The sequence below is a fragment of the Entelurus aequoreus genome, linkage group LG05 (assembly GCF_033978785.1).
Source record: "Entelurus aequoreus isolate RoL-2023_Sb linkage group LG05, RoL_Eaeq_v1.1, whole genome shotgun sequence".
Classification (NCBI taxonomy): domain Eukaryota; kingdom Metazoa; phylum Chordata; class Actinopteri; order Syngnathiformes; family Syngnathidae; genus Entelurus; species Entelurus aequoreus.
In genome coordinates, this window is record NC_084735.1 from 81202871 (window position 1) to 81228851 (window position 25981).

General features: G+C 39.7%; 1 protein-coding gene across 4 annotated transcripts in view; it reads left to right on the forward strand.

The window, feature by feature from the left end:
- Positions 1–612: 612 nt before the first annotated feature.
- LOC133651096 (cell adhesion molecule 1-like) overlaps positions 613–25981 on the forward strand; it is a 1249207-nt gene continuing 1223838 nt past the window's right edge. For all 4 annotated transcript variants that reach the window (XM_062049037.1, XM_062049038.1, XM_062049036.1 and 1 more), the window contains exon 1: positions 613–770. In XM_062049037.1, coding sequence (XP_061905021.1) covers positions 698–770 — 73 coding nt within the window. In that variant the 5' untranslated portion in view covers positions 613–697. The remainder of the gene's footprint in view (positions 771–25981) is intronic.

The following is a 25981-nucleotide window of genomic DNA, read 5'->3' on the forward strand; positions in this document are numbered from 1 at the left end:
GGAAAATGACCAAAATTCAATGGTCAAATCAACGTCAGAACCCAACATTGATTAAAAATTGTCAAAAAACATGTTGTTTCAATGTTCTATTTGTGTTGTAGAATATTGGTTGGAAAAGGACCAAAATTCAATGGTCAAATCAACGTCAGAACCCAGCATTGATTAAAAGTTGTCAAAAAGCATGTTGTTTCAACGCCATGTTTGTGTTGTAGAATATTGGTCGGGAAATGACCAAAATTCAATGGTCAAATCGATGTCAGAACCCAACATTGATTACACGTCGTCAAAAAGCATGTTGTTTCAACGTTGTATTTGTGTTGTACAATATTGTTTTTTAAACATTTAATGATGACGCAAATGGTTATTATTGTAAAATCTAGTAGGTGTTTTTTTTTATCATAATGAATTACTGTCATTTTCAAAAATTTTTAGAGCCCCCCCCCAAAAATAAATAGTGGTCCGAAATTGGCCCCCGAAGCCACACTTTGGACACCTTTACCATTAACGGACACAAGTTGTCAACAATAACCCCTCAAACAAGCCTGAAAGAAGAACCTTGAGTGAAGGAAGATATTATCAGCGGGGTGTTGCTTTGGGAAGGAGAGAGGAAGGAGGACGAAGGAGGCAGTGAAGGAGGCGAGGAGGCGAGAAGGACATCTCCACAGTAGGTGCCATCATACTGAAGCAGGTGTCCAACATGGCGAACGCAGGCTGCAGCTCTCTGGCGACTATTCTCTTTTTATTCGTCTTTCCGGCGGCTCTTCGACAAGGTATGTGCTTTTTAATCACCCCCGCCTAGCTTTTATGGACTATTTCTTCCCCCCGCCGTCCTCAAATGTGTGTATTTTGTTGAATGTTTCGCGGCATTTCGGGGTTGGATTCGTGACCGAAGCTGCTGGCGGATGTCCTTAAAGTTGGATCATGCTTGTTTTTTTTGTGTGACTATTTTATGGAGATTTCTGTGTTGATTCGGACACTTTGGACACGTCGCTGTGATTAATCGCTGGGCTGGGAACTCTTTAAAGCACTTTGCTCGGTGTGGTGCAGATCCATCTTAGAAGGGGAAAAGAAGCAGCGGTGCGTTCAAGCGAGCTTTGCAATGCAGAACTCCCAATCAGAACAGCCGCGATTTAAGTACGAGGCTTCCTCCTCTTTGAATTTGGAAAAAAGTGAATCGTTTATGCTTTCATACTTAAACAAACACGCACATAGAGCTGCGTATTCTTTCCATCATATATTCTCAACTCTCTATTTGCCATTTAGCTTCTTTTTATAGCTCATATTCCTCTCGTCGCTCCGACGGGCACCCGCTTGGAGAGTATGGGCAGAACGTGTGCATATGCGTTTTAAAAGTTAAAATTCAAACCGAACGAGGGTTTTTGTGTGTTCTGGATGTATGCCGAATTGGAGGCGATGTGTCAGGAAGGGGGATCGTGTCGTTGAACGCCGTGATCGATGCTTGTGTGCTCCCTGGGAAAGGGGTGGATCTGAATGTGCGTGGATTCCTAGCGGTGTTCATGACTGGCATGGGCTTGTGGCTCTGCAGCAGGCTATGGGGGGCATCAGAGTTTAATATATATACAGTATATCTTTTTTTTTTAATGTATTTATTCATTAATTTTTTTATTCTGGTGCAACATGCCTGCATGTATTATTGCATACTTAAGGGGGCATCAGTGTTTTATTTATTTTTTATTCTGGTGCAACATGCCTGCATGTATTATGGCATGCTTAGGGGGCATCAGAGTTTTATACAGATATATTTTTTTTAAATTAGTTAATTAATTTATTTTTTATTCTGGTGCAACATGCCTGCATGTATTCTTGCATGCTTGGTTCAGATCCAATATAGAAAAAAGAACTAGCAATGCATAATTTTTGTTCCCCAGTCCACTATTCAGCAAACACTACTACTCCCAGAATGAAGCTCTCATCATATGGGGGCATTTTTCATATCAACTGGATTATTAACTTCGCCGAATTGGAGGCGATGTGTGAGAGTATGGCAACATGCCGTGGAGTGTGGTGACAGATGCTTGTGGGCGCCCTGGTAAAGGGGTGGGTGTAAATGTGGGCGGACTCCTAAGGATGTTCATGATGGGTATTAGATTGTGGCTATGCAGCAGGGCTATGGGGGGCATCAGTGTTCCTTTTTAGCCATGCTGCAGCTGCAACATGACTTTCTATTAACTGTGTTGCATGCTTTTTTTTTTTACCTGCTTGGTTCAGGTCCATCATAGCCAAAGAACCAGTGGTTTGTTCAAGTATCGTTTTGCAGCAATGCAGAACTCCTCTGATTTAAGTAAGCACAGGGCTTCCTACTATTAAGAGTGATCAAAAGTGTCTCTACTTAAAATCAATTGTCTGCATCAACTTACCCAAATTGGAGGTGATATGTGAGAGTGTGTGAATATGCATTTGAATACCATGACAGGTGCTCCTAGGTGGATTCCTAAAGGTGTTCATGAATGGCATCAGATGACTCCAAAAGCTGTGGATGCAGCTGCAACAAGACTTTCTGTGTTAAGTGCATATTGCATTTTGTTTTTTGCGCCTCGCCCGCTTGCTCCAGGGTTGTTCGTCTTTGCGCATTGCCATGGAGATGTGATGGAATAACAGCAGGCGACGCACCAACACCGATCCCCTCTCCTCCGCCGTCACCAACCATGCTCACACACTGGCAACACACAGCTTACACAACCCGGCGACTGGTAAACTGTGGCTTTGTCGCGCACCCGTCTTGTCACCCAGTCCGGCTTACTTTGTGTCAAGTCAGTTCTTCCATGCTTGTAAAAAACTTGGCGCTGCACCTCCCCTTTTTTTTTTTTTTTTTACAAAGCCTATTTATGCTGACTGTGCATCTTAAGGGTGGAGGATGGCAGACGTTTGTGACTGTGGATTATCCAAGCAGCTTAATCCATCACGTTGTTGTTGTTTTTTTAATACATATATATCCGTTAAAACGCTGGGCCCCGGTCATCGTGTTTTGTCGGGTTAAACAAGCACAAAGCGCAAAGCTAAACACGTCCATGTTTTTATTTTTGGACTACGGCGAGTGCTGATTTACCTTTTTATTGCAAGTTTGCACAAAGCGTATTAATTATTTACCCCCTGGTGCTGCTGACTGTGGACTGGCTTTGTGTTTAAGCATTGCAGGGTTTTTTTCCATCACCGCAAATAATGGAGTGTTTTAAAAACGTTTGATTTTTGGCACCGGAGCCAATACAAACTTGCTTGTCAGATAACATCCTCTGGATTGGATTCAATCGTTTGTGTGTTTGTTACCGCTGCCAAGGACTCCTAACTTTGTGCAGTGGTGGTGCACAAGCCAAGGAAGAGCCCATTAAGTTTTGGGACTGATCCAGGAGTTTAATTTAAGTACTTTTGCAGCATTTTGCTGAATTTTTCAGAATTCATCTTTGTAAAATACAAGCATTGGTTCTGATCAAAATTGTACAAACTATTCGGAACAGCCTTGTTCAACATTTGTCGTAAACTACGACTTTTGCGACCGACTCACATTTTAACAATTTGATGAACATTTTCCCTGTGAATCATCTACATGACTGTGCGAAAATTTGCCCAAAGTTTATACTGCAAAGTTCTTTGCAGAACTTGGATCCTTTTTCTTTGTTGTTAGCCCGTTACATAAGTTGTACTGCTTATCGAGACTCTCTGACAATCTCATAAAGTCACTGAAGGACTATTTTTACTTTAACTTTACGATATTCTGAGGTAAAATATTGTACCTTCTAGTGTTGTCCTGATACCAATATTTTGGTACCGGTACCAAAAATATTTCAATACTTTTCAGTACTTTTCTAAATAAAGGGGACCACAAAAAATAGCATTATTGGCTTTATTTTAACAAAAAAAGCTTACGGTACGTGACATCATATGTTTCTTAATGCAAGTTTGTCCTTAAATAAAATAGTGAACATACAAGGCAAGTTGTCTTTTATTAGTAAGTAAGCAAAAAAAGGCTCCTTATTTAGCTGCAGACATATGCAGTAGCATATTGTGTCATTTATCATTCTATTATTGTGTCAAAATTATTAAGGACAAGTGGTAGAAAATGAATTATTAATCTACTTGTTATATCTGCTTACTTTCTCTTTTAACATGTTCTATCTACACTTCTGTTAAAATGTAATAATCACTTACTCTTCTGTTGTTTGATACTTTACATTAGTTTTGGACGATACCACAAATTTGGGTATCAATCCGATACCAAGTAGTTACAGGATCATACATTGGTCATATTCAAAGTCCTCAAGAGCCAAGGGACACATTTCCTGAGTTTATGAACATAATATACATTTAAAAAAAAATGAAAGAAGATGTTGTGATGCCAAAAAATATTGATGTAATCATACTGTATTTGGTATCATTACAGTGGATGTCAGGTGTAGATCCACCAATGGCGTTTGTTTACATTTTGACAGACCGGTACTTTTTAGAGGCGGTATAGTAATATAGTAATATGATTCATTAGTATCGCGGTACTATACTAATACCGGTATACCGAACAACCCTAGTACCTTCACAAAAAGATTTTGTAAAATTTTTTAGCCGGTTTCTCCTATTGCCACAAACAAGGTTTTTTTAATAGGTGTCAAATCAACAACACCGGATTTTGAACGTGTTTTGCTGAAGTCATACAGGTATGTTCTCTGGAAGAAGTTTAATGTACTTTGGGTAGCTTAATTAGCCATTTAACTACAAATGATTTCAATATAAAACATACAGTATAAACATGTCGTTTTACATTGCGTCCAATACTTACAAGTAACTTCATTACCCGCTCATTTTAGGAAGTCATTATTCTGAGCTGGTTCGGATCTACGGCTAAGTGCAGGGAAACATCTCATACCAATAAAACAAGTCAAAAATGGGTACCTAAAGTAGCCATTAAACAACAAATTATGCGGTTTTCAGTTTTATTTTGAATAGGAATGTGATGTTCTGATTACTTGGTAAACTTTGTTAGAAAATGTTTAACCTAGTTAAATGTCGTTACGAGGGATGCACTGATTGATGTGCCAAAGATCGACCAATGCCGATTACAAAAGCTGATTCCAGCTGGCTGATTCTGTATTTCTTTTTGGTCCACCCGGTTGACAGGGGTGGCTAGCAGCTAACTGTGTATGTACTGTACATTAGGGATGTCCCGATCCAGGTTTTTGCACTTCCGATCCGATCCGATATTCTTTTTGCACTTCCGATCCGATACCGATACTGACCGATACCGATACTGACCGATACTGGTCTATCCGAGCATGTATTAAAGTTTAAAGTTATTTAGCCTACTTAGTTGTCAGATTCATGTTGAAAAGGGTTTTAGTACTCTTGATTACAACTAGCCAGCTGAATTAGAGGAGTTTGAATAATACACAATGGTTGGTAACAAGAAACTGACCTGTTTATTCAAGGATAAACACAAAATAGACAAAATTATACATGACAAACAGAAATGGCGTCATTGAACTAGGGCTGGGCGATATAGCCTTTTTTTAATATTGCGATATTTTAAGGCCATATTGCGATACATGATATATATCTCGATATTTTGCCTTAGCCTTGAATGAACACTTGATGCATATAATCACAGCAGTATGATGATTCTATGTGTTTTGATTGATTGATTGAGACTTTTATTAGTAGGTTGCACAGTGAAGTACATATTCCGTACAATTGACCACTAAATGGTAACATCAGGGGTGTATGGATGGTTCTTGTTAGCTTTAGCTTCGTAGTTTAGTCGCCGTTTCAAGTGACCGTCTCGACATTGTTTAGATCAGCTGTATGTCGGGGATAAATGAGCGGTACAGAACACAACAACGTTTCTTCTCCTCACAATGACAACATTTCACTGCAATTTTCCTGATATTTTGCGTTTAACAGCGAATTCCGTTTAATTGGCCAATTATGTGACTCCGTCCACGGTTACGTCAACGCGTAAATCAAATATTCCTTATGTTTTTCATTGAGTTTAGTGATTATTGATCCGGCATATTAGCGCTGTGTCAAATAAAAAGTATCAACCATAGGGACATCCCAAACTTCTCGTAGACATGCGCCTCATCTGTTTCACCGTCACAAGTTCCGGAATTTGAATGCACGTTGCACGTTAATGATTTTTTGTCGATTATAATGTTTTCATAATCGTGAGAAGCTGAAATCGAAATTAAAATTGGATTCATTGTCCAGCCCGAGTTAAATCTCTTCTGTGCACTAATTAACCCAATCAGACAGGAACTTTTTTTGTTACCGTGGATAATATGATGTGCGTTTGTCAAGTATTCGTACCTTAAGGGGGTCAAACCGCGGTGAGAACTGGAGATAAAAGAAGTGTTTAATAAAGTATTTGGCTGTTTAAATTTTAAAGAGCTGTGCAAAATGCCCAGTGGGAGTAATACCCACTGTCGTTATCTGGTTGGCTGAGTCTTGAAGGATTGGCTGAGATGGGACTTGCCAGCATCTAAAAACACTCCTCGGAGGAGTGGTTTTTAATTTCGGGAGTGGAGCCGCGGGTAACCCACGGCACGTGGGGTCATAAGTGGGACGTTGATGCATTGGATGTTGTTAGAACAAATACAACCACAAAGGAAGTGTGCCAGTTGGCAGGACTGGCATGGAACGTTCAGAACCTTGAAAATGAAGACAAATTCAGTGAACTGTCCGTTCCATAGTCATGATTCTATTATTTTGGCGTATAAAATCAGGATAGGTTTGTTTCTGCTGCTGTTTTAGAACTTCTGCCAAACCCTTTCTTGGACGAGTACCCCCTCATTCATGTGCATGTCCTATCTGCAGAAATCCATTTTTGTTTTAGCAAAACAGACATGCAAATTGTCTGCAGTGTAATCTGGCCGTCAGCTGGACTGGTAGCAGTTCCCCGTGATGGAAAACGGGTGCGCAAATGGACTTGTTCCGCCGTCTCCAGCCCTCCACAGCCTCTCCAAGTGTAATGAAGAACAATGCCTTTATTTCTCAGGGGGGGAAGGAACCCCAAGTGACCCGACTGCCCCCGCCTCCCCCCACTCCTCCGCGCGGCCGTGTTGGCAAGCCAACAGATGACTGGGTCGGGTCGCATCTGGCCTCCGTGCACTTAGTGTAATCAAAGCGAGAAAAAGCCTTCATGGCCTACTTGTCAGTGAGCCGTCTGCTGATGGGATGTCAAGTGCGCACCTTCCGCTTCCAAATCTCCCGAGGTGGCGGGGATGGCGGGGGGCGGGCATGGATGGCAATCTGGCGTTTGGAAAAACATTGGACGGTGTGGGCGTCTGGTTGAACTATATGTTACTGTATGTTGAACTGTATGTTGTATTACCACAGATTGAAAGAAGATCTGATCTCCTTTTGAAAAGGCTGTTGGCATGACTACAATACTACATACATTTTTGATAAATACTAGTGCAAATGATGGCATTTTTAATTTAGATCATACTTGCCAACCTTGAGACCTCCGATACCGGGAGGTGGGGGGTGGGGGGCGTGGTCGGGGGTGGAGCATGGGGCGTGGTTAAGAGGGGAATATATTTAAGCTAGAATTCACCAACTCAAGTATTTCATATATATATATATATATATATATATATATATATATATATATATATATATATATATATATGTGTATGAAATACTTGACTTTCAGTGAATTCTAGCTATATATATATATATATATATATATATATATATATATATATATATATATATATATATATATATATATATATATATATATATATATATATATATATTTATTTATTTTATTATACATATAAATAAAATAAATACTTGAATTTCAGTGTTCTGGAGGCTATCCAGTAGATGGCAGTATTGTCCTGTTTAAGAGTGTCACAACATTGCTGTTTACGGCAGACGAACTGCTTTACGGTAGACTAAACGTGACTGCTGTTGTTGTGTGTTGTTACCGCGCTGGGAGGACGTTAATGAAACTGCCTAACAATACACCCACATAAGAAACCAAGAACTCGCCCTCGATCATTCCACAGTTATGACGTCATTGGGCAGGCAAGCTGTTTATATTGTGGGAAAGCGGACGTGAGAACAGGCTGTCCCCACTCAGGTCCGCATTGAGCTGGATGGCAGCGTGGCCTCCAGCTCCGGCTGAATACCGGGAGTTTGTCGGGAGAACATTTCTGCCGTGAGGTTATCGGGAGAGGCGCTGAATACCGGGAGTCTCCCGGTAAAAACGGGAGGGTTGGCAAGTATGATTTAGATTAATCACACTTTTAAATTAGGATTAATCACAGGTTATTTACTTATCTACTTATTTCTATAAGGCGCACTTAAAATCCTTTCATTTTCTCAAAACTCGACAGTGCGCCTTATAACCCGGTGCGCCTAATGTACGGAATAATTCTGGTTGTGCTTACCGACCTCGAAGCTATTTTAATTAGGTACATGGTGAAATGATAAGTGTGACCAGTAGATGGCAGTCACACATAAGAGATACGTGTAGACTGCAGTATGACTCAAATAAACAACACCAACCTTTTAGATGTTCCATTGAAAATATAGAACATTACACACGGCGCTCAAAAATCTATCAAAATGTTTTAGCACCGCTTGATGGATTGTACTGTATTCAACATATGAGTATTATTATGGTGAGTGTGTATAAGGTAAGACACTATCTGGCGTTTATGCAAAAGCAACTTTGCTTACCTTCTGGTACCTGCTGATCTGTATTTGGGATCTGCATAAGTCCTGAAAATTTGCGCACGTCCGCCTTTGTAGTCCATGACGACACCGTAGTCGATTAGCTTCTTCATGGGACACATTTCCGGCGTTGTTATTGCACTAGTGAGCCACAAATGAGGAGATGCTGCTCCGTTATTGATTGAAGTAAAGTCTGAATGTCATTAAAACAGTTAGCTCCATCTTTTGACACTTCTTCCACCCCCGTTCTTGCACGCTACACCGCTACAACAAAGATGACGGAGAAAAGACGCTGCCGAAGGTGAGCCACGTAAATAAGACCGCCCGCAATACGGTGCATTCTGAAGCGACTGTCAGAAAGCGGCTTGAAGATGATCTGTAAAACATCATCGATGCAACATTTTGACCAAAGAACCACCATTACATGTTATGTAGACCGCAAGGAAGTGTTTTACATTTAGAAAAAATAAATAATAATATGACCCCTTTAATGCGCCCTATAATCTGGTGCGCCTTTTGTATGAAAATAGACCTGAATAGACCCACTCATCGGCCGTGTGCCTTATAATCCGGTGTGCCCTATGGTCCGAAAAATACGGTACATAATTGAAATCAACCTAAAACAATACTCAAAGCTCAAACTCTTTTTGGACACAAATGCAAGTTTATTGTCAGGATGTAATACAGGAATATTTGTTTTAATGTGTTACTTTAACGCACGTCATTTATTTGCTCAAAACTTTGTAATATTTTGAAGTCAGAGTCTTCTCACTCTTCTTTGCACTGACAATTGCATTGACCGTGTAACTCCTACCATCTTTCAGATAGGGGTGCACAACAATATCGACTAAATCGATTCATCATTTTCAATAATGTATTAAAAAAACTAAAACTTATATATATTTATATTTACACATACAGTACAAGCCAAAAGTTTGGACACACCTTCCCATTCAATGTGTTTTCTTTATTTTCATGACTATATACATAGTAGATTTTCCTCGAAGGCATCAAAACTATGAATGAACACATTTGGAGTTATGTACTTAACAAAAAAAGGTGAAATAACTGAAAACATGTTTTATAATCTAGTTTCTTCAAAATAGCCACCTTTTGCTCTGATTACTGCTTTGCACAGTCTTGGCATTCTCTCCATGAGCTTCAAGCACACCTGTGAAGTGAAAGCCATTTCAGGTGACTACCTCTTGAAGCTCATCGAGAGGATGCCAAGAGTGTGCGAAAAAGTAATCAGAGCACAGGGTGGCTATTTTGAAGAAACTAGAATATAAAACATGTTTTCAGTTGGTTCACCTTTTTTTATTAAGTACATAACTCCACATGTGTTCATTCATAGTTTTGATGCCTTCAGTGACAATCTGCAATATAAATAGTCAGGAAAATAAAGAAAATGCATGGAATGAAAGGTGTGTCCAAACGTTTGGCCTGTACTGTGTGTATATATATATATATATATATATATATATATATATATATATATATATATATATATATATACACAGTACAGGCCAAACGTTTGGACACACCTTGCATATATATATATATATATATATATATATATATATATATATATATATATATATATATATATATATATATATATATATATATTTAAAACAAATTATCTATTTTCAAAAAGACATTTTGAAGGCCATCTCTTGTAACCTGTTTTGAAAAAGTTTCATTATAAATGTTATTCCAAATAATACATTACGAGAATCGGTTTGAATCGAGAAACGTGTTGAATCGTGAATCGATTCTGAATCCAATCGCCACGCCAGGAATCAGAATTGGATCGAATCATTGGGTGCCAAAATATTCACACCTCTACTTTCAGGTAACCATCCACAGTTAAGGTAAAATTAAAAAAAAACTGCCGATTATTCTGCGTATATCCATGATTAATGCGATAATTTCTGGTGCTTAACTCTTCATTTTGGACAGCCCTACTAAATACCGCAATGATAATCTATTGGAGAAAGTCCACAACCCAATCTGCCGTCAAGGACTCATCATCGAATTATTGATTTGCTAAAAACGATAGAAATTGTGTAGCAAAATTTAACAGGGTTTTTTTGTCACTTTTTTGGTCTCAATCAAAAAAAGAAAATGATTATTTTATCTGTTTTTTAAAAAGTTTTCGTTCTAGACACTTAACTACTGTACTTTTAGGGGTGTTGGATTTACTGGCTTTTATAATGGCCGGTATGGGATTCTGACGGTATTAGAGTTGCAACGATTATTTGATTAAGTTGATTAAGTCAATTAGTTTTGATTTATATTCCGTTCCTTCGATTAATCGTTCAGTGAGTGTAACTAATAACAATTTATCAAATCCATACCGCATGGAGTAAGGAGGACTTGCGAACATGCTAACCGTGACGCTTAGCTACCTTGAATGTAAGGTAGTGAAACAACAAAAAAATTAATGCTTGGTACAATTCAACAGACGTTTAACTGGGACCATGTTACAGCAGGGAGTAACCAGCTAAGAATAGGGACTTAGCAATTACATAAGTTATTCAGGAGAGACAATAATATCAACACTTTCAGCCATAGAAATGAATGAGTAGATAGACGACGTTTGTCTTAGCGCCGGAAGGCAATAGTTACTCGGACCAACGTGTCTGAACGTCCGGTGGTTTTATAAGGGAAGACATTAAATCAAGGATGTCTGTTCACAAAGTCGGGACTTTTATTTATTTTGTCACTTAGCAGGAAGCTACAGTTCTCACGTTCCATACAGTATGTATACATTGTCTATACTATGCACACTACCAAAATGACAAAGTAGCCAAGGTACTAGTCACCACGACAGGAGCGTTTTATCCATGTTTTTGATAATTGAACATAATACATATAGGGTTGCAAAGGGGTGGAAGGTTTCCGGTACATTTGCGGAAACTTTCTGGACATTTACCATGGGAAGTTAAGCTCTGGAAGTTTAGAAATATTGACCATTTTTTGATTATTCAAAGTTGGACACCGTCCATGGGAATTAATGGGAATATATGGGAATTAATGGAAATTAACAGGAAATTTGGGGTAATTTATACTAACCTTCATATACAGACATAAATATAAACATTTTGTGGTCATAATAAGCAGACATGCATGCATTTGTAATACAAATTTATTTTTGTGAGCAGAACTTCATCAAACATAAAAAAACATCAATGTTGATTGAATAAAATAAATGATGCCCCCCCCCCAAAAAAAAGTCCCATTCAAAATGTAAAATGAAAGCATTTAGTTAAGCTTCTCAAGCCTCGGTTTTTTCATTTATTCTTGTAAAACACTAATACTGATGGACAAATTAATAGAAATAGGCTAGATGAATAAATGAACACTCAATCAGCATGTTAAATCAGACTATAACCTACATTCTTGCATGACAACAGAATGGCTAGCAGAACAGAAGGCAGAGGAAACTACACGTTTTGATTTAGTATTTGCTAGTTGAACTTTACAGATCACAAAAAAGGTAAATCGGATCGCTAACGTTGTTAGCATAAATGAATGGGATTTAACATAGAGAAAATTAGCATCACAGCTAACGGAGAAATATTTTCGGTTCATTATGAGACTGTGGTGGTACATAAACCTAGCTAGCTAGAGATATTGGCCCCAAAAAAGAAAAAGTACAGGATCAGCTAGCTAGCTTGGTTGGAATTCTGCTGGAGTAGTCTACAGTCATACGGTAACAAGCAATTACACCTCTATTCAACTTAAATACCATAGATCAAATATATATACCCCAGTAATATCATCAAAACTTACCTGACTGGATGAAGTCCTTGGGCTCAAATACTAGTGTGGCCTCAATAGCCCTGCTGTAGTGTGTAGCATGCTGGGAATTATCTGTGCACATGTGATGGAGGAATGCACAGTGGAGGGTTGAAATTCAACTGAATTTGCAAAAAATGAGGTTGTTTTAACTAATAATCATGCTGCAAGATCTAGCATGTTGCATTCAATGTTTATTTCCATTAATTTCCCCATCAATTCCCATTAATTCCCGTTAATTCCCATGGAATGTTTCCAACTTTGAATATTCCCAGAATTTTGCAACCCTAATAATACACAATGTCATAATTAAAGTTGCACAAATAATCAATTTCTTGTCATATCGTAGCCCCTAAATCGTAATTATAATCAAATTGTGAGGTGCCCAAAGATTCCCATCTCTAATTTCAGGTGTGGTCATTCGAGTGCATCTGTTAATTAATCAGGCCGCTGCGACGAAATAAGGAATGCTAAAATGTTACATAATTTAAAACATGGTTTCTTTTTTGGGCTATTTAATCGAAAATACGTGAAATTCCAAATACATTACAGATTCTCTGTGAACTTTGAGGGTCTGCCGCACAATCAAACATCCGCAGGCCGTCCCCAAATGAGAAGAGATAGAAACATGGTGGCCTAGCACTAGAAAACGGCCAGAAAATAACATCACACAGTCACCCCAGGCAGAAGAATCCTGACCAAACATCAATAGAGTTTCACCACACTGATGAGCTTCTGTTCTGTAGATTACAGGACTCCACAGAATGCATTCATCAGCCTTTAGGTATTACTTTTACATGCTGGCATCAGAGGCTCTAATTGGGCCCTTGTTCATAGTATCCACAGCTACAATTATGAGCTCAACATTAACAATACAATCAGGAATCAACTCGTATCATTTTTGCCTTCAATAATACATCTGGCGTTATTGGCTGTAATTATGGCGCAGGAAATGAACGTCTTTCAGAGTACAATACCACGTCCACCGCCACTATCGGTGCACAGTAGGCTCGAGTGATCCCGGCTGTTCTCCGCTTTCTTCCTTTTTTCTAATGTAGCACTTCAGCTTTCAGGAAATTTGTTCCTGATGAGACCCTTTAGGCTGTTACGTCGTCACCTGGTATAAATGTATCACGTCCACCCACTCTGCTCAGTCCCTTTGTCTCCACTATTGTGAGTGCTCTCCTGAGGGTTTGTTTTGGCAGTCGTTTAGGACGACTGACGCGCTGACGTTCAAAAGGTTCAAAAGAGTTATAATGTGCTTTTAAACCTAGCTCAAAATCGCTACGCATAACTAGGAAGAGCAGCTGGGCTTTGGAACAAGTTGCTGTCCGAATAATCCAGAACTGTCATCATTCTGACATTAATCACACCTCAGTTTGTGTATTTATGTTTTTTTTGTGTGTGTACCGTATGTAGTTTTGCAAAGTCGGTGGTGATACCACAAAGACAATGACAAGAATTCAAAGGAATACCTGACAAAAATAGTTTGTTCCACATTTTTTCTTCAGTTTACATTGAGGCTAATGTCATACATAACGCGGGCACGGTAGCAATTTTCTGCTAGCTAACTTATTTAGATACAGGGCACGTAACAATTAACGGTTTAATGATAAACCGTGGTAAAATATTGCTACTTTTAAATGGAAATGTGTCCAGTGAAAAACCGTCCGACCGGAACTCTCTAATAACTAAAGTTCCTTGGGTGAATAATGTAAACTCACTACACCGGTATGTTTTAGCGTTTTCTTGGCGAGTTTACTGACAGATATAAGTAAGAACTTTACACTACTTTATATCAGAAATGGCAACAGCGGAGGATGAATGTCCCATAACAAGAAGATAGAGAAAAAGAAGAAGCTTATCGACTACAAAGGCGGACTCGTGCAAATTTTCAGGACTTATGCAGATCCCAAATACAGATCAGCAGGTACCAGAAGGTAAGCAAAGTTGCTTTTGCATAATATTGCGAAACAAAACGCCAGATAATGTCTTAACTTATACACACACACCATAATAATACTCGTATATTGAAGCACAGTACAATCCATCAAGTGGTGCGGCTTCATAGCTTACCAAAGTCATACTAAAACATTTTGATAGATTTTTGAGTGCCGTGTGTAATGTTCTATATTTTCAATGGAACATATAACATGTTTGTGTTGTTCCCTTCAGTCATATTGCAGTCTACACGTATCTCTTATGTGTGACTGCCATCATATTGCAGTCTACACGTATCTCTTATGAGTGACTGCCATCTACTGGTCAAACTTATCATTTCACCATCCGTACGTTAGGCGCACCGGGTTATAAGGCACACTGGGTTATAAGGCACACTGGGTTATAAGGCGCAATGTCGAGTTTTGAGAAAATGAAAGGATTTTAAGTGTGCCTTATAGTCCGAAAAATACGGTAACTTTTCAACCTTCATAAAATATGTTCATAACTTTTTGGATGATACATCGACTGGTTGAAAGACATCTCTGTCATGGCCTAAGGGGGTCTGTGTCGCTTTCCATGGCACTAAGCATTTTGAGGAGGGTGGCAGGAACCCTTCCACGCAAAAAACTACAAATATGCTGACTTGCTTTACAGCATACGTCATTTCCCCTTTCCCATTCGTCAAAAGGATGGAAGTCGATGCGAACACCTACGTGCAATTACTGCTAACATGGCAGAAGCTGCAAAACAACCAAAGAAACGAAAAGTTTTGTCCGAGGAGATACAAGAAGGACAGTCAAGTATCAACATTGCCACGGCTTTCACCCGCTGGCGTGAGCTCAAAGACCAATGCTGCCTTGGTTCTGTTTGCGTGGTAGCAATAAATAGCCACCAGCTTGTTAGTTCGCAGTTCCACACTGACACGACCAGCCACGCGACCAACTCAAAAGTACTGTATAAAGAAACAAACCGCAAATACAAAGTTTGAGTAAAATATGTAGGTTCCTACTGTGGAAAGGTATACTGAGTGGCTAACCCTTTTCGCTGGTCCTCATGGGAAATGTGGTCTTCATTCAGGCAAAACACTACCGCTTTGGTCCAATGTCACCGCCAAAATCAACCAAAACTAAAAGTTCTTATGTTGGGCTTTAACTTAAAATGATCGTAAAAACGTGATTGATAAACGCATTTCGATAAACTAATCCACTGGAGAAGCAAGCTAGCGTGCTAATGATAACCATGATAATTTGGGTCACGAGCCATGATACCGTATGGAATTTTCATATCGTTACATCCCTAGTACACATACCCTGTAATGTTATAATCATCGACTTGGTGGCTACTACTACAACATGGCTCTAGTCACTACTGATACTTTTCCACAGGCAAAATCCTGTGCTACAGTTTCCTATACTTTATGTCGGTATTCCGGTACGGTACAAGCTACGTACACAACTGCCGGTTCCTCATTGGTTGAACAGATCAATCATCTGCCTTGTCCTTCTAACCTTTGTGCGTGCCTTCTAAAAGTATGCTGCTCCATTGTCTTATCCTTGCTGCAGGGCTCCTGTTTTGCTGCCCCCAGTCTCCTCTTAGATAACATATGCCTCTCTACCGCAACCACACTCGGAGAAGTTTGTTTGTTTGTGTCATGTTCCAATTGATGGATTCATTGCGTTGTGTGTTTTTCAGGGTTTTGTACTGCTTCATTGCCGTGGGATACCGTTTCCAAACCTCTCTGCGGTAGAATGACACCCGTATATAGTTGGATTTTAAAATCTTATTTAAGCTTTGTAAAGTATATGTGACCAAAATAATCGTGTTAGAAGCATTACCTAAATGCTCAGTGGGTTGTCGAAGATCCTTTTCTCTGCAATCTCCTGCAGGGAAATCAGATAATTCCGAGTAAGTATTCCACTGCTACTTTCCCCAAAACTTGTGTTTCTGAGTTGTAGTAGGTCTAAGGTCTGCAATATGGACATAATTGAGGCTGAATGTACAGAATCTGTACCCTGGCTTTAATGCATGTCAATAGTGGAGCCACATTTCTTACGGCTTTGAAAACGTAGGCCATAGATTTATAGAAAATAGAAGGTGTGTTTTCTAGGAAAAGCACTGAAAAAGTGCCTGAGGTGGGGTCGAGTCTCCAGCCTCTTGGGTCACTTAGTAGTCATCCAGTGCCCTCGAGCGCCCCGTGTTGGATTCTTAGACGAGACACGATATTTTCGATTCTCTCGCCTTTCTGAAACCGCTCGCACAGTATCCCAGTTCACTTACCTTCGTTTACCATGATGGATCCTGTTTTTGCGGACTTTCCGTTACTTGAGATTTCAATGAGCGTCCAGAGAATGCGTCCTGCAGAAGGGTTAAGATAAGTAAGGCCTTTCTCCGGCAAAGTGCCTGCACTCCATGCCACCGCGAAACTTTAATGGACAAACAACCGATGGCCTTCTGGCAGGCCGGGGACCTTTTAATGCTGCTTCTGCATGCATCCATCCGTCCATCCAGCTTTCTTTTTCTTTTTTTTACAATGCCGTGTGTGGGCACGGCTTTTTATCTGCAAGTATTCCCGAGTCTTGCATAAGTAGCGTTTGTACGTTACTTCTAATTATCTACTAATAGCAGCCTTTTTAAAAGCAATCGCGCCGCGGCCCAAACGCACTTTGCTCTGCGTGGGAGGTGCAAGACTGTGAAATGCGGTGAATCTTTGGCAAATAATTAAAGTAGATTGAGCGGGTATCTACTCTTACAATGGCAACAAAGAGGTGTATTTATGTGCTGTGTGATGGTTTTACCTGCTCCGCCCTAACAAATCAGACTTAACCCGTGTATCAATCCTTGGAGCAGTTCTATATTTTGGAGAGCTTACTAGGATGGTTAAAAACACACCAGCAGGGTTTCTGTCTTTTGCTAGAAATAGGAATTAAAAAGAAATGTTTGAACCAGACCTTTTTTTTAATTTCATTTTCCAAAGCCTTTCTCGCTGCTTTGAAGTGTGTAGTATTTGTCGGGCTTCACTTGGCTGTCAGATTAATACCTTCTCCACTGGAAATGAAAATGGTTGAAGCAGCACTTAATCCGCATAAGAATTTTATTTTTTTAAATTTTTTTTTTAATAAGGAGCTGCAAACCGGTCTTGTGCATTGATTTTGACCTTGTGTGACAATATCTTCTAATTTCCTCTCTGTTGACGATCATGGGACAAAACTTCATCCTGTTTGTTCTTTTGAGTTATCTTGGTTCTGACATTTCTTTAAACAGAAATAGATAAAGGGTTCACACAAGGGCTGGAAATCTCAGGGTACCTCACAATGCGATATTTAGTTCACGATAACGGTAAAATCTCACAAAAAACAAAGACAGTTTCATAGCATCCTTTGTATCTTTGCAACTCATTTTGCATATTATAGTTTCTCCTTTTGTGACTCGTGCGAGGAACAAAATGAATGTGCCTTTTAGGGCTGGGTCGATAAAACGACACAGTATACAGTATATCGCGATTCGATATTTATCTTTATTTTTTGTTCGGAAGAAACCAAAAATTATGAAGTAAAATGGGTTTCAAAAAACAGGAAACAGGAAGTGTTACTGAGCAATGGGCAGGGACACGCTAACAGCCAATCACGTAACAGTATCAACTACCAAGTTTGGTTGCGCAGTCTTTCTGTCTGGCAGTGGATTCTCTGCATGGAGTGAAAAGAGAAATTGCGATACCTTGATATATGAACTCAATAACAGGAACTTGTCTTTAGTTTTGTTGGTTTTAAAAACAAACGGTGCGGCAACATCCTGACACTTCCAATGTGTTCGTTTAATGAGTAGCTTCCTAAACTACTCTGTAGTGTTCAATAGTTTATACACTACCGCCATCTATTTTCTCAAATCTGCAACTACCTTCAAATCTACTTTAATTATTTTAGTACCTTTGCCGCGCTCATCCTACCGGGCTACCAGACACCTTCTTCACTGATAAAAAGCACCCATGGTAAGTTGGAAATTAATTTACTGTATTTATTGGCGGGCTTAAATAAGTCATAAAAAGTAGCAATAATTATCGATATCGATCAATATAAAAAAGGTATATACCGTGATACAGTTTTCAGCTATATCGCCCAGCCTGAGGGCCCTTATAGTACCGTAGTTTGGTTGTTTGAAGGCATTGCGAGACTGGGTGTCATGCATCCGACAATGTCTTTAGTTATATGACAATATACCAAAGAGTACAACAATTATAAAACGATACGGAGTGGAACAATTAGTTTGTCTTATTGTAAACTTAAATATTGCGTTATTTTGATATATTTTGATGTATTGTCACACTTCGTGTTAGCACAAAAATATATTACCAAACTCTATTTTATGTATTTTCAGTTTTGATAATATTAAATACTTTTCCTCATAATTAAGTATAAAGTAGGTTTTTATCAGGTTTTGAAGGCAGAAAATATCAGTAAAAACTTAAGTATTCATTCATTTAATTGATCATTGAACATTTTGCAAATACCATGGGAGGCAACTTGAAGTGCAGTACTTTGGTGCCACCAGCAGAGGTGCTATTGCCTCTGCTGTTGCGTTATGAAGATAAAATGGGGGTTATTTTTTAAACGAAGATGTCTATTTGTAAGAGGAAAAAAACAGTCTGCCGTATGGCATTTAAAAATAACACAAGCATCAATGAAATTAACGTCAACTTCCTGTTTATATTTCTTCCACAACCCCAACTCGCTAGGCTGCTGGTTGCTGTTTAAGCTAATAAAATCAATCTTGCCTCAAGATAACATGACCACTCAGTGTTAACATAACAATTAGCATGTCATTAAGCTTTGCGTTTGTCACTCTCGCCTGTTTTAATCGTATCAAGTTGGAAGTGGAGACAGCGTTACCCCCCTTTCTCGCGCCGACTTGCCTCCAGTTGGCGTACATCTCTCCTTCTCATTGCTGACCCGTCGAACTTGGCTAGCGTGGGATGGCACATTTTTATTACCTCCCACAACCCGAATGGTTTGCCAATAATTATAGCTGCGGAAGCTTCTTGAAAGCTTTCTAACACCATCATCTTTTACATGGGAATCTGTCAGACTGCTCTTGAGCAAATGTTCCAAGTACACACGATGGTCAATTGTGTATCATTGGAACTAGACTAGTTTTAATTTGTTTTTTTGAGTACACGACTCGTGTTTGACTAAATTTCCTTGGTCAACTATTAGAATATATAATAGTCCCGATTTTGATTTGATAAAAACAGAACCACACTTTGATTGTAGTACACAGTAGCAACTTGTAAAAGTGAAAAATTCGATAATTACTTTTGAAGTGTCTGAAATTGTATTACTGTATTACACGTTTGCTGAACATATGGCTGCACTTCGACCCTAGTCCTCATGGTAGGCACAATAATAAAGTATCGTGATGTTAAATGTTTATTTTTTTAATATTGTTTTTTTTAATTAGTTTCCAATGACAGAAAATATCACCTGAAACTCATTGGAAGCAAAATGAATTGCAGTACTTAATTGCTGCCAACAGAAGCACTGTTGATTCAGTCTTAAGTTGTTTGTGGTTATTTGTATACATTAATGTGTGTATATATATGTATTGATAGTATTGATAGATCTTTTTTCCCTATATTATATTGTTTTGCTCTATTTTTCAATTGTTGCTGCTCATTTTAAAATGTGACACAGGCTGCACTATATTTATTCTGCCTTCCCTGAATGTTAGAATTATTTGCCGAATATATAAACTGTCCCTTAAATTAGTGATGGAGAAAAATAACTAGGTTCAAGGTTTTATTTGTCACATGCAGAGTACACAACATTGAAATGCTTTTTTCCATGCTCTTCAGATATTGCGTACAGTGGGATCCAAACACTAGTTGCTGAATCTAATACACTAAATACAAAAATTACAAACATTTTAATAGCTCTGATGTACATTAATTACAAGACAATAAGTTGCACAATAAGTCCCAGTAGTTATGGTAGAAGTATCAGTACAAGTAAAAGTACAGTAGTCACATACAGTACCAGTACAATGTCAAATAGTATAACAGTATATACAGTATACACAGTATATACAGTATAGGAAGTAATACATATTAAGGTGTCTACAGTTCTTTGGGCAGTTGAGTAGTGACAGTAGCATGAACAAAGGTAATGGAACAGTACGACTTCTTCATACTCTTGTTTTTACATTATTTGCAGTCATTGAATGAAGAGAATTGTAGTCCGGTAATTACAGTGGTAAGTAAAGTGATTCTTGTGCGTGCGGTTTTGTGCAATTGTGATGAGTGTTAATCAGCCGTGCAGTTGAGCAGTCTGATGACTTGGGGATAGAAGCTCCTCCTGAGTCTCTCCGTGTTGGCCATGAAACTCCGGTAGCGCTTGCCTGACTGCAGCAGTGAGAAGAGGCAGTTGCTTGGGTGGCTAGAGTCCCTCACTATCCCCTTGGCCTTGGATCTACACCGCCTGGTGTAGATGTTGCAGATGGTTGGGAGCACACCTCCGATGGTGCGCTCGGCTGATCCGGCCACTCTCTGCAGTCTGTTGTGGTTGTGTGCGGTGCTATTCCCAAACCAGGAGGTGATGTTTCCAGTCATGACACTCTGTTGTGCATGAGTAGAAGTTTCTGAGGATCTTGTGGTTTAGCTTGAACTTCCTGAGTCCCCTGAGGAAGTAGAGACGCTGTCGTGCCTTTTTCACCACGTTGTCTATGTGTGTGGTCCAGGACAGGTCTTCTGATATTGTCACTCCGAGGTATTTGAAGTTGGTCACTCTCTCGACCGGCGTCCCGTCTATGCTGAGTGGACTGTAGTTCCTTGCCCCCCGTCTCCTAAAATTCACTATGATCTCCTTGGTCTTGCTGACGTTCAGGGCGAGGTGGTTCTCCTGACACCACAGTGCCAGGTTCTTCACTTCACTCAGGTAGGCCGTCTCATCGTTACCGGAGATCAGGCCCACCACAGCTGTGTCGTCAGCAAATTTCACAATGGAGTTGGTGGTGTTTTTAGCCACACAGTCATGTGTGTAGAGTGAATAGAGGAGGGGGCTCAGAACACAGCCGTGGGGGGCACCGGTGTTGAGGATGATGGGTGATGAGGTGCAATTCCCTGCTCTCACCACTTGTGGTCTGCCTGTCAGGAAATCCAGGACCTACTGACAGAGGGTTGAGTTCAAGCCTAGGTCCTTGAGCTTGATGACGCGTTTGGATGGGACTATGGTGTTGAATGCTGAACTGTAGTCTATCAATCAATCAATGTTTATTTATATAGCCCTAAATCACAAGTGTCTCAAAGGGCTGTACAAGCCACAACGACATCCTCGGTGTCGAGTGGGTCTGACATAATATTGTGAAAGTCCAACACATCAGCGAAAGTCCAGTCCATGGTGGGGCCAGCGGGAACCATCCCGAGCGGAGACGGGTCAGCAGCGTAGAGATGTCCCCATCCGATGGACAGGCTAGCGGTCCACCCCGGAGCAGAGTAGAAAAGAAAAGAAAAGAAACGGCAGATCAACTGGTCTAAAAAGGGAGTCTATTTAAAGGCTAGAGTATACAGATGAGTTTTAAGATGAGACTTAAATGCTTCTACTGAGGTAGCATCTCTAACTTTTACCGGGAGAGCATTCCATAGTATTGGAGCCCGAATAGAAAACGCTCTATAGCCCGCAGACTTTTTTTGGGCTCTGGGAATCACTAATAAGCCGGAGTTCTTTGAACGCAGATTTCTTGCCGGGACATATGGTACAATACAATCGGCAAGATAGGCTGGAGCTAAACTGTGTAGTATTTTATACGTAAGTAGTAAAACCTTAAAGTCGCATCTTAGGTGCACAGGAAGCCAGTGCAAGTGAGCCAGTATAGGCGTAATATGATCAAACTTTCTTGTTTTTGTCAAAAGTCTAGCAGCCGCATTTTGTACCATCTGTAATCTTTTAATGCTAGACATAGGGAGGCCCGAAAATAAAACGTTACAGTAATCGAGACGAGATGTAACGAACGCATGAATAATGATCTCAGCATCGCTTGTGGACAAAATGGAACGAATTTTAGCGATATTACGGAGATGAAAGAAGGCCGTTTTAGTAACACTCTTAATGTGTGACTCAAACGAGAGAGTTGGGTCGAAGATAATACCCAGATTCTTTACCGAGTCTCCTTGTTTAATTGTTTGGTTGTCAAATGTTAAGGTGGTATTATTAAATAGATGTCGGTGTTGAGCAGGACCGATAATCAGCATTTCCGTTTTCTTAGCGTTGAGTTGCAAAAAGTTAGCGGACATCCATTGTTTAATTTCATTAAGACACGCCTCCAGCTGACTACAATCCGGCGTGTTGGTCAGCTTTAGGGGCATGTAGAGTTGAGTGTCATCAGCATAACAGTGAAAGCTAACTATGAACAGCATTCTCACATAGTACCCCTGCCTTTTGTCCAGGTGTGTCGTGGCGGTATGCAATACGTGTGCGATTGCATCGTAAACCAACTTTAGGTGGTTTATATATATTCTCCACAATGAAGTCATTGTAGAACTATGCACGCAAACAGATTTATAAATCATATACAGATTTGCCATCCAAATCACTGCCGTTGTGTCATTGGGCAGGACACTTCACCCTTTCCCTTAGTGCCACTCACACTGGTGAATGAATGACGGGTGGTGGTCGGAGGGGCCGTAGGCGCGAACTGGCAGCCACGCTTCCCTCAGTCTACCCCAGGGCAGCTGCGGCTACCAATGTAGCTTACCACCACCAGGTGTGAATGAATGAGAGGTTCTCACTTCTCTGTGAAGCGCTTTGAGTGTCTAGAAAAGCGCTATGTAAATCTAATCCATCATTATTAATTACCGCACTTTTCGGAGCATAAGTCGCTCTGGAGTATAAGTCGCACCGACCGAAATGCATAATAAAGAAGGAAAAAAACATATATAAGTCGCACTGGACTATAAGTCACATTTTTTGGGGAAATTTATTTGATAAAACCCAACACCAAGAATAGACATTTGAAAGGCAATTTAAAATAAATAAAGAATAGTGAAAAACAGGCTGAATAAGTGTACATTATATGACGCAAAAATAACCAACTGAGAACGTGCCTGGTATGTTAACGTAACATATTATGGTAAGATAAATCCCATGAAATCTTATACGTGTAGTCTTTTATGTGAATGAGCTAAATAATATTATTTGATATTTTACGGTAATGTGTTAATAAATTCACACATAAGTCGCTCCTGAGTATAAGTCGCACCCCCGGCCAAACTATGAAAAAAACTGCGACTCATTGTCCGAAAAATACGGTATATGACTCTAAGGTCAACGGTTGCAAAATTAGCTCAAAAAGCTAGCACTTTAATGTTAGCATGCTAACATGCTAACGTAAACATGCATACAGTTAGCATGTTTCAAATGCCAAGTTATAATAATATGGGCTGCTTGCATTGCAGTGAATGGGCGCTGGCATTGCAGCAGACCCATAACTGGTTTGAATATTATGTTGATATTGTTAACTGTCAATAGCACACACCATGAATCAACTATAAAAGATACAGTTGATACATGTGATCGGTATGGGTCTTGATATCGGCCAATTTCACTCATGGATGATCGGGCGCATACAACTCTGATCGGAACATCCATAATTATTGCAACTTAATTTACTTGGAAAGGTGCAATACCAACAACTTACCGACTTATTGTGTGATTGTTAAAAAAAAAAAACACACCCGAAAAAGTAGTACAAGAGCAAAAGTGTGCACCAAAAAAAAAAAAGAAAAGAAGAAGAAATCCATTCATTGTCATTCTCTGTCATCCGCAGATGCTGCCACTTCAATCTGCTCTCTATTTTGTCACACTAATGCGCTGAAAGATGACAAGGGTGGGTCATCTCGCAGCAAAAAAAAAAAAAAAAGAAAAAAAAAATTGCAAAGAGGCTGAGTGTGACAGCCGTGTCAGCCTGCCTATTTTGCCTCACGCGCACACACGCACGCACACACGCACGCACAACACAAAACCAGAGGGACTATGGGTCACCGCCGAAGGAAAAATGGCAACATTATTGTACTATTGCAGGCCCCGCCGCTGCTACCGACTTCGCCATATTGTGCTTTCTTCACATGGGGGTGGCATTTATTATTCAAAACGGGCTAAACCATCTGGACTTGCAATGCAAGTAGTATGTCGAGAGCGACCGGTCCCTACACTTGCAATTAGGGCTGAGCGTAATAATCAATTCACCATTTAATCATTCGCGCTGCTGTCAAGCGAAGTAATTGGATGCAACCAGCAGAGACACTCTTGATTTTCGACTTATTTGCTGTCAAAAAAAGACCAATGTAAAGTCGGCTATAGGACGTAGAGCTACATCTATGGCAACGCTTTAATAGGCTTAAAACAACATCGAAACAGGAGTTCGTATCATCCAGAAATCATCCCGATATATTTCTTATTCCAGACCTCCATCCTCCCTAAATAATTCAGAGCTAGGCCCAGCATGACTTAAACAATACTGTGAAGTTTTGTATTATTAAAGTTCCTGCATGTGCTGCAGTACTATCAGGAATCCATCAGAATCAGAAAAGCGGAGGAGGGGGTGATGGCGGAACCTGTGGTTGCTGTTGGAGAATAATCAGCCGGTGTCCGTGCACAGAGAAGCTCCGGTAATTTCCCCGCTACTTCCCGCCACCATCAGTGGAGCATGCCCATGTTCCTACGATGGGAATAAAAGGCTGCATCAGTCAGGCTTCCATGTGTTTTTTTTTTGTTTTTTTTTACCACCTGCCTGTGTCAGCATGCATCAGGCAACACTTGCTGAAATATATTGTTTTTGTACTCCACAATAGAGTATCAATCAGTATTTACATACAGGTCTTAAACTAAATTACCGTATTTTCCGGACTGTAAGGCGCACTTAAAATCCTTTTTTCCCCCTCAAAACTCGACAGTGCGCCTTATAAGCCTGTGCGCCTAATGTAAGGAATAAGTTTGGTTGAGTTTACCCACCTCGAAGCTATTTTATTTGGTACATGGTGTAATGATAAGTGTGACCAGTAGATGGCAGCCAGACATAAGAGATAAGCGTAGGCTGCATTATGATGGCAATATGACTCAAGTAAACATGTTCCATTGAAAAAAGATAAAAAATAGACCATTCATCGGCAGTGCACCTTATAATCTGGTGCGCCCTATGGTCCGGAAAATATGGTAGTTTTATTCTTGAATGAGCTTAATTCGTTCATCCATTCATTGTCCTCATTAGGGTCACTGGTAAACTTGAGCCTGTCAACAACCACTCACACCTATGGACATATTTAGAATCTACAGTTAACTTAATAAATGAATGAATGAGCTTTGTATTTTTTTATTTATTTAGAAAATTAAGAATATACAGGTTTTAAAATAATCACTTGCTGAAATATATTGTTTTTGTACTCAATAATAGAGTATCAACCATTATTTGCGTACAAGTCTTAAGCTAAATTAGTTTTAATCTTGAATGTGCTTCATCTGTTCATCCATTCATTGTTCTCATTAGGGTCACTGGTAAGATTGAGCCT